Genomic DNA, 16,399 nt, shown 5'->3' on the forward strand with positions numbered 1-16,399 from the left:
ATAGACCAGGCTGGCCCCAAACTCACAGCGATCTGCCTGCCTCTGCCTCCCGAGTGCTGGCATTAAAGGCGTGTGCCACAATACTTGGTGAGAGATAGTTTTCCTGTCTCTTTTTTCTCCTCCACTTCCTCTGCCTGCCGCTCTTCTCTTTCCTTTTCTTTCCTTTTTTTCTTTTCTTTTTCTTTTTCTGAAATTTTTTTGTTGTTGGTTTTTTGAGACAGGGTTTCTCTGTGTAGCCTTGGCTGTCCTGGACTTGCTTTGTAGATCAGTCTGGCCTTGAACTCACAGAGATCCACCTGCCTCTGCCTCCTGAGTGCTGAGATTAAAGGTTTTGTTTTGTTTTGTTTGTTTTTGAGTCTTAAATATCCCAAAGTCATTATGAGGCTGAGGACAATCTTGTGTTTCTGCTCCTTCTGCCTCCCAAGTGTTGGGATCACAGGCCTGCACTACCCTACTCAGTTTTATCTGGTGCTAGGGCTCCAACCCAGAGATTTGTGCATGCTAGGCAGACACTCTACCGACTGGGCCACGCCCCAAGCTCCTGCTGGTCTTCTTCCCCTCTTTTCTTTAAAACTATTCTATCTATATGAAGGAGAGATAAACCTGTTTTTTTAGGATCCCAAGTGAGGGATCGGGAACGGTCTTGTGAGAGAACAGGTGAGGTTAATCCACTAGAAGACCAACCACCTCGTGCGGGAGCTTGATTGTTGCCAGCTGAAAAGATCCCGTGAACAAACTCTGGGAGGAGATATATAAATGAGCCCGGAACTGGAGGCGGGGCCTTTGGAGACTTCGGATAGTTTTGGTTGTTCATCGCTCCTCAAGACGCTCCTAGAGAGAACCACTCGAGGGAAGGCTTCGGGGCTCCGGCTCCTGCTGGGGTTCCGGGTTCTGGTTATTCCAGGTTCCAGCGGAAGAAATCCTGCTGATTATGCCAGGGGAATAGTTCATCGGAACTGATATCCTTATGCTTTTGTTATTATGTTCCTTGATCTTCTTTTCCTATTGTTTTGGTTAGTCAGTTAATAAGTTGTCATAAAATATATTGGTTAAGAAAATTGAGTCTACATCTGTATGTGCATTTATGGAGGACGCAGTGCACGTGCGCGCCACGGAACCTGTGTGAAGGCCAGAGGACTCTCTTCTCTCCTTTCGTTCCATGCACTCCAGGATAGAACTCTGGTTGTCAGGCTTGGTGGCAAGAACCTTTACCCACGGGGCCACCTTGTTGATCCCCTGCCTGCCTTTCCTAATTAAAAGCCTGGCTTGTAAGACAGGACTGGGCTTCCTCCCTGACTCAGGGGCTTCCTGGCAGCGCTTTGAGCAACTGGTGCCATGGGGTGATGGACTCACATGGACTGGGCTTACTCTCCTGAATACTGCTGCTACTGATGTTGGAGGTCAAAACCTCCCAAGGGTTGGTAAGTGATACAAAAGCGAATGTCAGGAGCCAAGAATGCCAGAGTAGGAGGCCCTCCTGTAGGTGGGGAAACTGAGGCCAAGAGGTGTCTAGAACAACAAGAACAAGGTCTCCGGGAAGAGGAGTCTGGATTCGGGTCAGGCTGAACTGTGTACCGATGAGGTCGCATCTCTTCCTCCTGTGGCCTCAGTTTCCTCACATGTAGAAAATGCAGCCAGACACCTGCCCTGGCAGAGATAATGGCTGTGGAGGCTCAGAAGAGCTGGGCAGAGGCCCCTCCCGTCTCCCCATGGCTGCTGCCCCCTCAGGGCAGGGCAGGGACCAGGATCTACTTCCCAGGGTCCCAGTTGGAGGATGACATTTGGAGTCAATGACTGTCCCTCTGCAGCCTTAGCTCAGTGTCCGGGAAGGGCATTCCCCAAAGCAGCGAGGGCTGGGGACAGCTTGTTCGCAGCTGTCAGATGGCTGGGCTGTGGATTCAGCTTTAGGTGAGAACCAGCACTCTTTTTCAAGACAGGGTTTCTCTGTGTTATCGTGGCTATCCTGGATTCACTTTGTAGATCAGGCTAGCCTCGAACTTACAACGATCCTCCTGCCTCTGCCTCCCAAGTGCTGGGATTAAAGGCATGTGCCACCATGCCTGGATGAGAACCAGCACTCTTGATAAAGTCCCTGATGGCCTCTGGAACTGTGGGGGAATGGCGGAAAGAGTGGGGGACCGTCTCCTCTAAGAGTGCTGACTCTCTGCTGGGGGCAGAATGGGTCTTGTACCCAGAGTCTGCATCTCCCTTTGGAAGAAGGTTCTGGCCATCCAATCTCTCCAGATGGTATCAGCTTTTAAACAGCATTTTATTTTTGTGTACGTTATCCATTCACTCTGTGTATGTGGACATTTTCATGCCACGGTGCAAATATGGAAGTCGGAGGCCGATTCGTGGGAGTCTGTTCTTTCTCTCCTTCTGTCATGTGGGGCCTGGGAACCGAACTCAGGTCGCCAGGGTTGGCACCAAGCATCTTTACTCACTGAGCCATATTGCTAGCCCAGTACCAGCTTTTAGAAACAGTGCCATGGTTCATTTATGCTTTTACATGCTGATAATTGTAGACAGCTTCTTAGCTCATTTAAAAAAAAAAAAAAAAGCTAAAAGGGTGTGTCAAAGGGTAAAGTGTGAGGGCACAGCAAGTGTGTAAGTTGAGAGTGGCATGCCCAGGCTTCTGAGATCAGACCACCAAGGTTGGGGAATTCAGCATGAGAATCAGGGCTACAGAATTCTGTTGACCTAAGTCCTGGGCCTCAGCACTGTTGGAGCATCGTTCCCATCTGCTAGTAGGACCCAAGGCCCTCCTCCCCCACCCCTCTTCTCATCCTCCCTGACAGATGGACAATAAAGCCAAGGGAAGATGAGGGGAAGAGGCAGGTCCCTTTTCCCAGATAGCATCTCAAGCAGGCGACAGGGGTGGGAGTAGGCATGTGCCAAGCATTCTGTTGAATCAGCTGCTTGCCTGGCACTCACCTGCCTCAGCCCAGGAAGCTGCTCAGCTGACAGGGGCCTCCTGCAGCCTGCTGACGCTGAGCTTAGGGACTTGTGTGTGGGACAGGGAGGCAGGGCCCCTCATGTCCCTCTCCCTTCGTCAGCCCAGGGACAAATGAGGCAGCCACTTAAAGAATGCACACTGATTTTTTTTCTTTTTATTGATCAGAAAGAGGGTGGCCAGTCACCCAGAACCCCAAACAGGCTGGGCAGCAGCTCCAGAGTGGCCCTCATGTGGCTGGGAAGCATGCTCGCCAGGAGTCTGTGGTCTCCTCTCCTCTTCAGAGCCCAGGCCTGGCCCTCCAGCTTTTCTCTTCCTCATCTTCCTTTTCCTCCTCTCCGTCTCCATAGCTTGGCCTCAGCTAGGTCATGATCATAGAGGAGGGTGTCGAAGTAGGGAGCCTACAGATGGGGTTCCAGTCCCATGGAACCTTCTGAAGGGGCAAGCGCCAATTCCCACCTGGCCATGTCCATCCCAACAGTTCCACGGAAGCCTTTGCTAACTGAGTGTCCAGTGGCTATAGAGAGACAATAGGTGTCTCAAGTCTGGGATCACAGCAGAAGCTACTTTAAAAAAAAATAAAAAACAAACAAAAACAACAACAACAAAAAACAAAGGCAGAATCCAGTGGCCTGTTGTGGCTCCTTGAGACCAGAGGAGGAAGACAGCTTAGCTTCTGCCAGCCATACCCTGCAGCCCGGTCTGCCTGCCTGCTTGCCTCCACATGTCTCTGTGACCTCACCCACTGCCTATTAGCCTCCAGGGCAGCTGTCTGTCCTACCGTGGGAGGCAGGCAGCGGGGGACACCAGCCTGCCATGGGGTTTACTAGGGCAGTGCAAGTGTTGTGTAGGGTCCCAGGCTGCTGGGGGAGTGTGGGCCTTCCCCTCCCACTGCCCGCAGCAGGTTAGGGAGTAATTAGAGACTATTAGAGGAAATTAAGCCCCACCTCCAGATGTAACTTAATGGCCTGCCCCACCCTCTCCCAACATCTTGGGCCCCACCCCCTTCACATCTGGATCAGCAGCCTTTAGATTCAGAGGCCCCAAATGCCCAGCCAGGAGCCCCAGGCTTCCAGATTCCCCACCCCAAGGTGGGCAACCTCTTCGCCTTCCTGGTTCGACCTTCCTGCCCACCCCCCCCCCCCCCCACCCTCACTTGCAGACTTCCGAGGGCCTCCCTACGCCCTTCAGCGTCTTCCAACAGGAAGCACCAGGTCTCGTAATTAAAGGCTACCCCTGACAAGTAACACGCATCCGTGGAGGACAGCGCGGATGGAGTCAGCCATTAGAGGGGCTTTCGTGCCTGCTTGTTTTCAGGACTGAGCTTTCCTGTCCTAGCTTGCCTTCATAGAGCTGAAGGGGCCACAGGGCTGTGGCCTGAGGTCCCTTAGGAAAAAGGACATCCAAATCTTCCTTTTCACCTTACGCAATCCAGGAGTCATACGGAACCACAGTGTTTTCATCCCAGGGTCCAGGCACAGAAATGATGGGCATTTCTGAAAAGGCCCCAAAGCCATTTTTCTCCGGCTCCAGAGAGGTGTCTAAAGAGAGGGGGGCAACTCAAAGTAGGGTGTGCCTGCGGAGCCCATGCCTTGAACAGGCTCAGCCGCCAACCTTTGACCCTCTGAGGGCTGTGGCTGGGAAGGAAGAGGAAAAGTGATAAGAGTCTCCTGGGCAGGGCAGGCCACTTCAGAAACAGAGAAGTGTGGCGTCCTCCTGCTGCTTTCCGGGGCCCCAGGAGGCTGGAGGCTGGTCTGTGTCCCTTGCCCTGGAACTCCCATCAGCAGGGCAGCAAGGGTGGTGGCCGGGCAGGCTCAGGGCACCGAGTTCCACCACCTAAAGGTGAAAGGTTTTCTTCGCACGTTGGTGCCACAGTGAATCTCTCCCAGCAACTGGTGGTAAAACAGGAAGTCATCGATAAAGATGCAGCGAAGGCCCAGAGGCTCCAGCAGAGAGCGCACCTTCTCCTCCAGGCAGCAGCGGCCATTGATGAGGGGGCCAAAGGGTTTGGGGATGCCCAGGTGTTTGCCTAGGACCACCATGTTGACCTGCAAGAGAGAGAGGAAGAGGAGCCCCACTGGCCAAGAATGTGATGCACCCCTGGCTCTGGCTTGTGAGGAAACTAGGTTTAAGATGGGGGTGGGGCATGTGCCCATTGTAATTTGGGAGTCATAAGCAGGAAGGTGGTGATTTTGAGGTCAGCCTGGGCTGCATAAATAAAATATACCTTAAAAAAATTTTTTTTTAAAGGTAGAGAGGGTGGGCTGGTGTTGTAGCTCAGTGGTGGAGTGGTTCCTTGGTTAATAACCCATGCTTGGAGAACTCTACCAATAACAGTCACCACCATCCTCCACTCTCTCCTCTCTCTCTCTCTCTGTCTCTCTCTCTGGTTTTTCAAGACAGGGTTTCTCTGTGTGGCCTTGGCTGTCCTGGAATTCACTCTGTCGACCAGGCTGGCCTCGAACCCACAGCGATGACCTGCCTCTGCCTCCCAAGCACTGGGATTAAAAGCCTGCACCACCACCACCCAGCTTCTTCCGTCTCTCAGACAGTTGTCAGATAGTAACAAGTTTGTTATATCCAGAGATTAAACATGCAGAGCTGAAAGCCCTCACAGTTAGGTCTCAAACCCAGGACAAATGGCTAACTGAGGTGCCTATTTAACATATCAAAATGGACTTGGCCACCAGGGCCTCCCAGCATCCTCTGGTCCTTACCTCCTGCTACACTGGTCCTCCTGCTCCCTACCCTGAACTCTCCAGCCCAGGGGCTAGGCTGCCCTTCCCTATATAATCCAGCCATTTTGTTTACCTAGACCACCCCCCCCATTGTTTTTTGTTTTGTTTTGTTTTGTTTGTCTACCCTTACTGTCTTGGTTCTCCCCTCTCCTTTCCCCACACCCCTCACATGGCTCAGGGTCATGTTCACTTTGGACTCTCCCAGATGTGTCTGCCTCTGACTATGACTCCTTTTCATCTATAATATACTTTCTTCTCCACCAGAGCAGAAGCAGGCATGCCTTTCCTTTTTTTTTTTTTTTTTTTTTTCCTCTTTTTCATTCACTCCCTACTGTGATAATGCATGTGCAGCTCAAAGCTTTCTCAGCTGTTCATAGTGGTCCCGCCAGTCTCTATGTGTGCCATATACACTGCTCCAAAATCTCATAGCCCCCCACCCCCCAAGGTTCTGGTTCAGTTAGGTTAAGTAATGTTAGCCAGATCGGAAAGGCTGGTTGCCACTAGACGGGCTGGGATGTGCATGCTGGGATGGCAGGGTAGGGGGTGGGGGGTGGGAGTGTCAAAGGGCAGGGAGAGGAATAAAAAGTCACGTTTATTGCCATGGCCGGGCCTCTGCTCTAGGAGTCAACAGTCACAGCCCAAGGTCACTGCCTTTAATCTCAGCCACGTCCCATCTGCGACAGGAACCAAAGCCCAGTAGTGGTCCATCCCTCAGTGTCCAGATGCGAGCAGCTATTAGCTACATGTGGATGTGTAGGTTAAAACCATTTCCTGTCCCTGGTTATCTGCAGGCCACACGTGGCATGCCATGTCATCCCAACAGCTTAGAGGATGCTGTCTGTGTTACAGGGCACACTGCAGAGTGCTTGCCCCAGCAGGGAAAGCCATAGCAGAAGACACAGTTTCAAGCAATGCTGTTCAGCCAGGAAGAGTTTTACCCACTGGCTCTGGAAGTTGTTCCAGGGGCCAGAGATGCGGTTAAACACCCTGTGGTGCCCCTACAGCCCAGCTCTTGAGGACCTCACTCCATAGCCTTTCCTGACAGGAAATGGGCTAGTGGGCCAGCTACTTCTGGTAGCATTGCTCAGGCCTCTCCCAACTGAGGCCTCTTGACTTCATCTGCTTGTCAGCCGCCTGGTGACTATTGTTTGTTCTGCCTGGCTAGGAGGCCCCTACACAGAAGCCCTGTGGGGGGAGCCTCACATGAATTCTACTGTGGGAACTGAGCAAGCCAGTGAGCCTTCAGACAGCAGGCAGAAACATCTGTGTCTGCCTTTCTATTCAGAAAATTTAAGCTCCTCGGGGTGGGTGGGGCTGGCCTCCCCACTATGGGATATCTAACAGCCGTCCTGGCTGCTGCCCACTAGGTGCCATAGGTACAAACTCACAGTGGGCATCAGAGATGCCCCAGAGCATGCCCCTGCACCATATAGGAACCTCTGGCCAAGCTGTCCCGTGCAAGCAAGCTGTGTGTCCACCTGTCCTCGCACCCACCAGGGACTCTCACCATATCAGGGAAGAAGGCTTCAGCATAGGCTCCCTTCAGGAAGAAGAGCTGAGGAATGTCCACGATGTCACTCTCGGAGAGGCCCAGCTCCCGCTTCAGCACCTCTCGGTTCCAGTCGATGCATTCCTGGGGAGGAGGGAAGCCGAGCCCCAGGACAAAAGAGCCTAAATGCGTGTGTCTGCATGCAGCACTGAGTACCTGTGGGTGTCCTCCTGTGCCCCCCCCCCCGAGCCTCTCAATGGCTTTGTACAAAAGAATTCACAGCTGTCCAAAGTGGGGAAACTGAGGCTCAGGCCAGCTTGCCCCATAGTGCAGAGCTTAGAAAAGTTGAGGTTTGGTTCCAAATGTCCCTGACACACTTGATTACAGTTTTTTAAAAAAAATTATCTTTATTTTATGTGTATGGGTGTTTTGCCTGCATTGTGTGCCTGTTGCACGATGTGCGTGCTTCATGTCGAGGAGGCCAGAAGATCCCCTGGAACTGGCGTTATAGATGGTTGTGAGCTGCCATGTGGGTGCTGGGAATTGAACCTGGGTTTTCTGGAGGAGCAGCCAGTGCTCCACTCTTTAGCCCTTGGGTATACATTTTAATTGTAGTGTGTGTGTGTGTGTGTGTGTGTGTGTGTGTGTGTGTGTGTGTGTATAGGCAAATGTGAAGGGTCAGTCAATCTTTCCACTATATGGATTCCTGGGATCAAACTCAGCTCATCAGGCTTGGCAGGAGCTTTGACCTGCTGAGTCACTTTGATGACACCCGGTCATTTTAGCATACTGCCCCAACCACCATGTGGCTAATACTTCTGACCTGCCCTAGCCATCTAGGTAAAGTCCATGGCTTGGTGCAGAGGGGCCAAGGGACCTCCTCCCGTCACTGCACGGAGCATCACACACAGGGCAGGCACTGTCTGGTGAGTGAGCCCTACCCTTTCCCAGACTTGTCCCATTTGCTCTCTTTTCTGCACAGGGACCCCTATGCTTCTGCCACTCACATTTACACTTCTGGGGTGAGGCCTTATATTCACTTCTGTGGAAGTAGACTGCACCCTCCAGAGCCAGGCAGCTCTAGATGACTGCTGTGGCCTGAGGGTGGCCAGCCTGTCCCCAAGTCTGCCAGCCCCTGAAGATGAGGCTCACCCCCACACTCTCAGAAACCTGCAGGACGAATCGAGGCTGGGCCCTGTCCCCCATACCCTGGACCTTGCCACCCGCCCAGCCACTGTCCTGCCCTCACCTGTACATGCATGCTGTCCCTCCTGAGGTGCTTGTCGGCTAAGATATCATTGATGCTTCTCTTTGTCTTGTGCTTGAGGCCTGGGAAGGACGGATGGCGTGAGTTCAGAGACACAGACAGACTGTGTGGGCTTCAAGGGCACAGACAGACTGTGTGTGTGTGTGTGTGTGTGTGTGTGTGTGTGTGTGTGAGTTTAGAGATACTGTCTGGAGCCCCAAGGCCTGAAGAAGCCCAGCGCAGGCCAGCAACACTGACAGAAGTAGGATGGGGGGGTGGGAGATGGGGGGATGGGGGGTGGGAGGGGGGGGTGGAGGGTGGGAGATGGGGGGGGGGGGGTGGGAGATGGGGTGTGTAGGGAGATGGCGGGGAGAGAAAGGCCAGACATTGAGAGGTGGTTTCCAGCTGCAGCCAAGACTTGATGGGAGTGGGGGGAGAGGGCTTGCTGGGAGAGGGGAAAGAATCCTAAGGAAAGGCCTCAGGGTTCCTCACAGGCCCCAGTAACGACCTCCCACATCCACTGAGAGGCCAGCTTTACTTCCTTGTTGGTCTTTAAAACCATGCTAGGAGGGGCGATTTTTCACTTTCAACTAAGAGAAAGAACAAGAGGTTCCAAGAGGCAAGAGTGCAGGTGTTGAGCCAGGATGTGAGGTCCAGCCTAGGAGCCACATTACCGTCAAAGGATCTAGGGTGACTCTCTGGCTCCTTAATTGCCCTCCGTCTGCCAGGGATGGTGAGAAAGGGCAGAAGCCTCATGAGGTCACAGGTCACTGGCACTCACCGTCAAACTGCAGCGCCTCCCCATAGCCCTGGTCCTTCTTCTCCCGGAAGAGCTGCAGGCAGGCATTGGGGCTAGCCAGGAGCAGCCGGAAGCCCTGCCACAGAGGGGAACAAACGACTCAAAGCACGAATCCACTCGATCCCAGACACCTCCACCTCCAAGGACAGTTCAGGAGCCTGAGGTGCCCTGGGCTCCCTCGGTCTGCTCACCCCACCCACCACCCAAGTGTTCCCACCTACAGGCCGGTTTTCCATATGGGTCTGGAATCCTGCTTACTTTGCCTCTCAGGGAACTCGACTCCTGCCTTCTGCCTAATCCAGCTGTCCCTGCTTCAGCTGGTCACTGGTCCTACCCTCATCAGAACTCTCACCACCCTGGGCCAGAACCACTGCCCCCTTCACCCCACAACCCCAGGTAGTTTTGTCCATGAGGTCTGAGGGCCACTTCCTTCCCAGCCCTCTCTCCAAGGCAGTGCAGCTCTGTGGTCAGTGTCGAGACCAGGACCCACACCGGTTTAAAATGCTCCCCAGCCGCCCATGGCTTCTATGGACCTGAGCGAGTACAGAGCCCTCCTAAGCCTCAGTTTCCTTACCTGTATAATTGAGGCAGTAACGGGCTTATTGGAGAGTTACATGGCTGAAAGTGTGTGTGAGTCTGGCCTATAGAGCAGGTGCTCGGGTCATTTGTCCAACCCTTACCAGTATGGTTCCTTGCTCTTGGAGTGGTCTGGTTCTGAACCAACCAGCAGTATCCTCCTGGCCTGAGGCTTTTACTCCTCCGGGAAGCACTCCCTGATTAACCAGGCCTAAGCCCCAGGGCATGCTGAGCCCACGGGACTGAGCTGGTAGCAGTGCCGCTGCCCTGAGCCACCTCACCAGGCCAGATGGGGCAGAGGTGACTCAACTGGAAGTCTGTGGGTTGACAAAGCAGAGGACGCACCTTTTGGTCAGAGGTGGGCACGAAGCTCAGAAACTCATCCACGTGGCCCACGGAAAGCCAGTCGGAGTAGAGTTCCACAGGAGCCTGCACTCGCTGGGCCTGCAGGAAGTCACGCACCACCGTGGCCATCCGCCGCCCGCTGGACCTGGCGGGGAGAGAGGCTTGGTCAGTCTCCTTAGGCCCGTCTGCACATCTCCTACACCCTCATAACCTTCTAAGTGGCTCCTCTTTATCAGAGGGGAAATTGAGGCCCAGAGAGCTAAAGGTGACACAGTCTTGGTCACACTGCTGAGAAAGGCCAGAGCCAGACTCCACTAATTACAGTCCCAGAGATTTGAAGCCCAAACTGAGGCCACTGGGAGTAAGGGTGGGAGGACATCACTGGAGGAGAGAGGGCAACACTGTAGGTCGGGAGGATAGGTGGGGCATGGCAGATGCAGGCCAGGCCAGGGTCAGGGGTCAGATTTGGCAGGGGGGCAGAGCTTGTTTGAGTGAGGCCTTTTGAGCCTGGCCAATCATCCTTGGAGTCTGAAGACTGTGTGCTGAGGAACCGGCTGACTCTTACTCATTCCAGAATGTAGAAGTCACTCCTGCTGAGGCCCCAGCCCCTCTCACATAACATCTGTTTCAGAAACTCTGGAGAATGACGCAAACGCTTTGGAGCAGCTTGCGTGACAAATAGTCCCAGGTCTAGAGGCTTCGGAGGTAGCTCGGTTAGCACAGCACACATTTTGTTTCCGGAGGGTGGGGCAAAGAGGAGATGGGCCCAGCCCCAGGAAACAGCAGATTCGGCAGATTCGGCAGATTCGGCTCTGTAGCCTCAGCAGAGCTACCACCAGGGGGCGGAATTGTTCAAGGATCTGAGCTCATGAGTGGAGAACCCAAGGCAGAGAAAAGGTGTAGTTTGTTGAGTACCTAATGTGAGCTTCGCTTAGGCTCCTACACTTAACGATCTTGAAGCTGGCCAGTGGTGGTGCACGCCTTTAATCCTAGCACCAAGGAGGCAGAGGCAGGTAGATCTCTGAGTTTGAGGCCAGCCGGGTCTACAGAATAAGTGCCAGGACAGATAGGGCTACACAGAAAAACCCTGTCTTGAAAAGCCAAACAAACAAGATACACCCTGAGATGCACACATATTAGCTATGTCACGTCTGAGGGTCACCCTACCCTCTCGCTCATCTTGTGCCTCATGGGCCTCTTCTTTCTCTCTCAGTTCTAGCCCCCGCCTCCTCCCTCTAAACTCTCTGGCATACTCCTACCTCCGGGCCTTTGTAAAGCTCTTGTCTTTCCCTGGTACAGTCTCCTTCTGAATGATCAGGCCTGTAACTCTCTTCCCTCAAGACTTGATCTCACTGTCGGATTCTTACCAAGGCGGAGGACACAGGTACTGACTACCCCCTATGTGTCATCCATGGAGTCCCTTCCCAGGCTGTGTCTACACAGCAGACCCATGAGGCTGGGGCTGGCACTGTCTCCATTTTACAGACATGGATGCTGTGGCTCATACGAGCGGCTGGGATTTATTTTGTTTGTTATGACAGGGTCTCCCTGTGTAGCCCTGGCTAGCCTGGAACTGGCTATGTAGAGCAGGCTGGCCTGGGATTCATAGAGTTCTATCTGCCTCTGCCACCTCCTGAGTACTGGGATTAAAGGTGTGTGCCACCTGCTGGGATCTTGAAGGTGGCCCATTCTGGTCACTGCCAAGGATGGATGCCAGGGAGGACAGAGGCCTGCAGAGCCCTCTGGGACCCACAGAGGGCTCTTGAATTTGGATCGCATCATTAACCCTGTGTAGCTTTAGCACGGTCGCTGTCCCTCTCTGTCCACTAAGGGCCTTATTCCTGGTTTGGTTTTGGTTTTGGTTTTTTTGAGACAGGGTTTCTCTGTGTAGCTTTGGCTGTCCTGAGCTCACTTTGTAGACCAGACTGGCCTCGAACTCACAGAGATCTACCTGCCTCTGCCTCCCGAGTGCTGGGATTAAAGGTGTGCACCACCAAACCCAGTCTGTTCTCTTTTGTTTTAGCAGTCCCTTGGCTGATGCGCAGCTCCTGAGTGGGCCACAGCCAATGGACACCTGGAGACCCCTGCCTCCCTTGCGGGTCCTTGACGTGAACCTAGAGGCTCCAGAGAGAGTCTCCGCAGCTTGAGTGGGAGAAAAGCTCCTGACTGGAGCAGGTGTATCCCCTTTGCCCCCCACCCGAACTCTGTGTGTGTGTGTGGTGTGTGTGTGTGTGTGTGTGTGTGTGTGTGTGTGTGTGTATGTGTGTGTCTTCCTCTGTGGCTCTCTACCTTATTTTGAGGGACAGGGTCTCTCACTGAACTTGGGGCTTACTGTTTTAGCTAGGTTGGCTGCCCAGTGAGCCCCTGGGATCCTGCCTCTGCTCCTTCTCCAACTTTTGGGATCACAGATGTGGGTTGCAATGCTGGCTTGTTACATGGGTGCTGAGGGTCCAAGCTCATGCTTGGGAGGCAGGCACCTTACCCACTAAGCCATCTGGCCAGTCCCAAGGAAGAGGGTCTTTTATTAGGCTCATTATACAGCTGAAGAAAATGAAGCATAGAATGTAAAATAAATCATTTATTTAAAGTGCATCAGCGCCAGGTATGGTGGTGGCACACACCTTTAATCCCAGCACTCGGGAGGCAGAGGCAGGCTGGTCTCTGTGAGTCCAAGGCCAGCCTGGTCTACAAAGTGAGTCCAGGACAGCCCAGGCTACACAAAGAAATCCTGTCTTGAGGGGAAAAGCCCGATAAAGTGCACCAGCATTGCTCACCCCACACTCTTAGAACTTCCTTTTCTGTATGCTATTTTGTTTGTTTGTTTGTTTTGCTTGTTTCTTTTTCCTATTTGTTATTTTTGTTTAGGTTTTATTTCATTTGTTTGGGTTTCTGTTTGTTTTGTTTTGGAGACAGAACACTCTGCAGCCAATGCTGGCCTTGAACTCATGATCTTCCTGGTTCAGCCTCCTGAGTCCTGGGGTTATAGGGTTGCACCACTCTGCTCTGCACCCATGCCTGTCACGTGACCCTAAGCTGAATGAACAGATTGGCCACTGACTATTTGCCAGACACCGTGGTGAGTACCAGCTGAGCAGCACAGACCACACAAGTGGGCACCAGACTTCAGAGACCACAGATTCCCTCCCTGAGGACCTCCAGGCTGTGGTAGGACCAGCCCCAGTGCACTATCTGAGGTGGATGTGCGGCAGCGTCTCCAGACACCCTCAGCTTAGTGCAGCGGGTCTGGACACCTAACTTTGTGCCCCACTTGGTATCAGCAAACCCTGCCTTGTCTGGTTTAGCAGCCCTGGGCTCTCCACCTGAGGTCTTGTGGCCCTTCCACTGTCAGAGGCCAGCTGGGGCTCAGAAGGCAAGTTGGGGTACACCCCAGGCTCCACACCAACCTCCACAAATGAAAGGGGTTATCTAAGGTTTGTGGTAAGGTGAAGCCCCTGTGGGCTTTCCAGGAGCACACCCTCCTGGGGCTACCTGAGGCAGAGAGAGACCCACTCAGCGTAGTGGACGGACACCTGCATCTGTCTAAGCATTAACTGTGCCCTAGCCACCTTGTTCTCCGTCACAGTGGGATGCTCTATTAGGAGGGTACCCAGCCATCTACTTGCTCAGTTCCAGCTTCCTGTTCTGCTCTGGGTAACCTCTGGGCCCTTCCAGGACAAGGCAGCAGTGACTTTGGTTTCCCCATGTCTGTCCCTGCTTATGTGCGTGGCAGAGGACATGTCATCTCTCAGCTTGGCTGACTTCAGACAGGTTCTCATTAACCCAGGCTGGCCTTGAACTCTCCATGTAGCATGTCTGTCGGTCGAGCCCTATCAACAGAGCTCATCCCCAGCCTCTGACATGCTGGTTTAATGTGGCTATTATGCTTATCAGACTCTGGGCCACTAATTTGACCCTGAGACCTTATAATCTTTGGGACAGTCATTCCCATGGGCTAGAGAACACCTCCCAGTCTGGACTCTGTGACAGCCATCCCGTGGGCTCTGGAGAGCACCTCTTAGTCTGTAGAGACACGTGGTGAGCTTATGACCCCCCCCCCATACACCTGCCACCCTCTCAGGCCACTTACTTGGGGAAGCTGCCACCGATGAGGATTCTGCCGAGGGGATACTCTTTGTTGCCCACCCTCACTGGCGGGCTCACGTCCAGGTTGCCGAAGGAATCCAGGCCAGAGGCGCCTGCATACTGGATCTCCCGGGTCACATAGCCAAAGTCAGGACCCTAAAGAGGCACCATCAGAGTCCCCCCAGGCAGGAGAGACAGTCAGGTGGGAAGGAGCCATGACAGGGACATCTGCTCCCTGGCTCTCTGCTGAAAGTCTGCTTCCAGCCAAACCTACCAAGGCACTCTCTACACTCTGGCCTGGAGGTGAGCAGAGTCACCAGGCCCTTGATCAAGCAGTGTATGTCTAAAGCTCTCGTGGACGGACAGACATGGATAGGGAGTGAGGAAAGTGAGGAGGGGGTGAGAAGATGGCTCAGGAGGTTAAAAAAAAAAAAAAAGCATTTGCCATGCAAGTGTAAAGATACACACACACACACACACACACACACACACACACTTACCCTGCAGGAAGCAATTTGGGGCCCACAAACCCACAGAAACTGGGCCACCTTGGGAGAAAGTGCAGCCAACTTTCAGGTACAAGGGGCTGCTGGGCAGGGACCAGTTAGGATTTGTGCATGGGTGCCCCAGCTGGCTCACTGATTTGGGCAAGTTGCTTAACTTGCCTGACCCCCAGTCTCCTTGGCAGTATAGGCATTAGCAGCTGCCACCGATCACCATGCATAGGGGGCAGCGCAGTCCCTGGCATGCCATGCTCACTAAAGGTACATTGCTCCTCAAAGTCAGGGCTGCCATCTCTGATGACTCCCCCACTTGAGAATGAGCCCCTGACCTAGAGTGTTTCTGTCTCTCTCAGGATGGAAAAGGTGTCATGGGAGGGCTGTGTATTTGCATGTGGTTTGCATTATATTTGCATTCTCAGCTGTACCCTTCCACTCATTCCCCTGGGTTGCTGTCACCACCCCCACTGGTCTGTGGACCCTAGAAAACCAAATGAGGCTCCACTAGGCCTCCCAGGAGAGGAGCCACCAAAGCCCTCCCCCCTTACTCCCTTGACACCTCCCCCCCCCCCCCCCCCCCGTGTACTTAGCCCACACACCAAGATCCTCTTAAGGGCGAAGTCCCTTAGGCCTCTGTTTCGGGGGGAGTCAAAGACCACAGGGAAGGATTTATGAGGGGCGTCAATGTAGCCAAATTCCATCTCGTCCTGTGTGAGGAAGAAACGTCTATAGCAGGCCTCCTGGCGGGGCAGGGGCACGGGGGCTTTTACGGAGGATGACTCTGATAACAACCCCACCTGTGACCTGGGGAGGACATGAGGCAAGCCTCCAGGGCTCCATTTAGAAGACCCAGCCCAGAGACAGAGCATCTGGAGGACAGGCCCTAGTCTTGTGCCAGGCTGTTCTGGCTTGGGCCAGGCAGGCCCATATTCCCCAGGCTTGGCTGGTAGATGTGACTTAGCACTTGCACCCCCGGTCTCCCACCACCCACTCGCACAGTTCTTCTCTGGGTCAGCCTTGCACCCACCTGGATCCAGCGATCGTTGCGATTCTCTGCCCGGGGACAGACCACTAGTTTGCAGTTGGCCTTCAGGGCCAGGTGGGCCATGTCCTCTAGGAACTTGTCATTGCGCCCATGAGCATCTGTCACACTGCAAGGACAGTGACGGCAGCTGGGACCAGAATCTAGCTGTGCCAGGCCCAGTGTCCCTGAATGCTGAGCTGCAGATCCATCCCTACCCTGGAGAGGCTGGAAGACTTGGGGGGGGGGGCAGGGGGAGTGGCCCCAGATCACATAAAGTGACTGGTGCATGAACAGAGGGCAAAGCCAGGCTGTGGAGCCCAAAAGTCAGGGTATCTGAACCAACCTAGGTGGTCCAGGGTGGCTATGGAGTTGTTGACATGGGGTTGATGTCACCGATGGAATGTCAGTAAGTGGGCTAGCCTTGTCTTCTCAGAGCAGAGGGTAAAAGGTAGGAATTCTGAGCAGACAGGAGGCTGGGACACTCTTGGCTCCAGGCAGATAGATAACCCTGCTTGGTCACATCCTCTTCCTAAGAATTTGCATCTACCTCATCGGAGCCTCTTCCACTCATACCTGTGGTATCTCAAAGGTTGGCCAGCAGAGGCCACCAAATCCCAGGCCATGGCAGGAGAACCAGCACAGCCAG

At 53.7% G+C, this 16,399-nt stretch overlaps 1 protein-coding gene across 1 annotated transcript in view; it reads right to left on the reverse strand.

Annotated features, from left to right (window-relative positions):
- Positions 1–4,703: 4,703 nt before the first annotated feature.
- Padi1 (peptidyl arginine deiminase 1) overlaps positions 4,704–16,399 on the reverse strand; it is a 30,299-nt gene continuing 18,603 nt past the window's right edge. Inside the window, exons 9-16 of the mRNA XM_051171312.1 lie at positions 15,757–15,880; positions 15,329–15,436; positions 14,234–14,385; positions 10,147–10,291; positions 9,208–9,301; positions 8,430–8,509; positions 7,199–7,324; positions 4,704–5,001 (exon numbers count right to left, since the gene is read on the reverse strand). Of these exons, the coding sequence (XP_051027269.1) occupies positions 4,768–5,001; positions 7,199–7,324; positions 8,430–8,509; positions 9,208–9,301; positions 10,147–10,291; positions 14,234–14,385; positions 15,329–15,436; positions 15,757–15,880 (1,063 nt within the window). The 3' untranslated portion in view covers positions 4,704–4,767. The remainder of the gene's footprint in view (positions 5,002–7,198; positions 7,325–8,429; positions 8,510–9,207; positions 9,302–10,146; positions 10,292–14,233; positions 14,386–15,328; positions 15,437–15,756; positions 15,881–16,399) is intronic.

This window comes from Acomys russatus, chromosome 29 (genome assembly GCF_903995435.1).
Source record: "Acomys russatus chromosome 29, mAcoRus1.1, whole genome shotgun sequence".
Classification (NCBI taxonomy): Eukaryota; Metazoa; Chordata; class Mammalia; order Rodentia; family Muridae; genus Acomys; species Acomys russatus.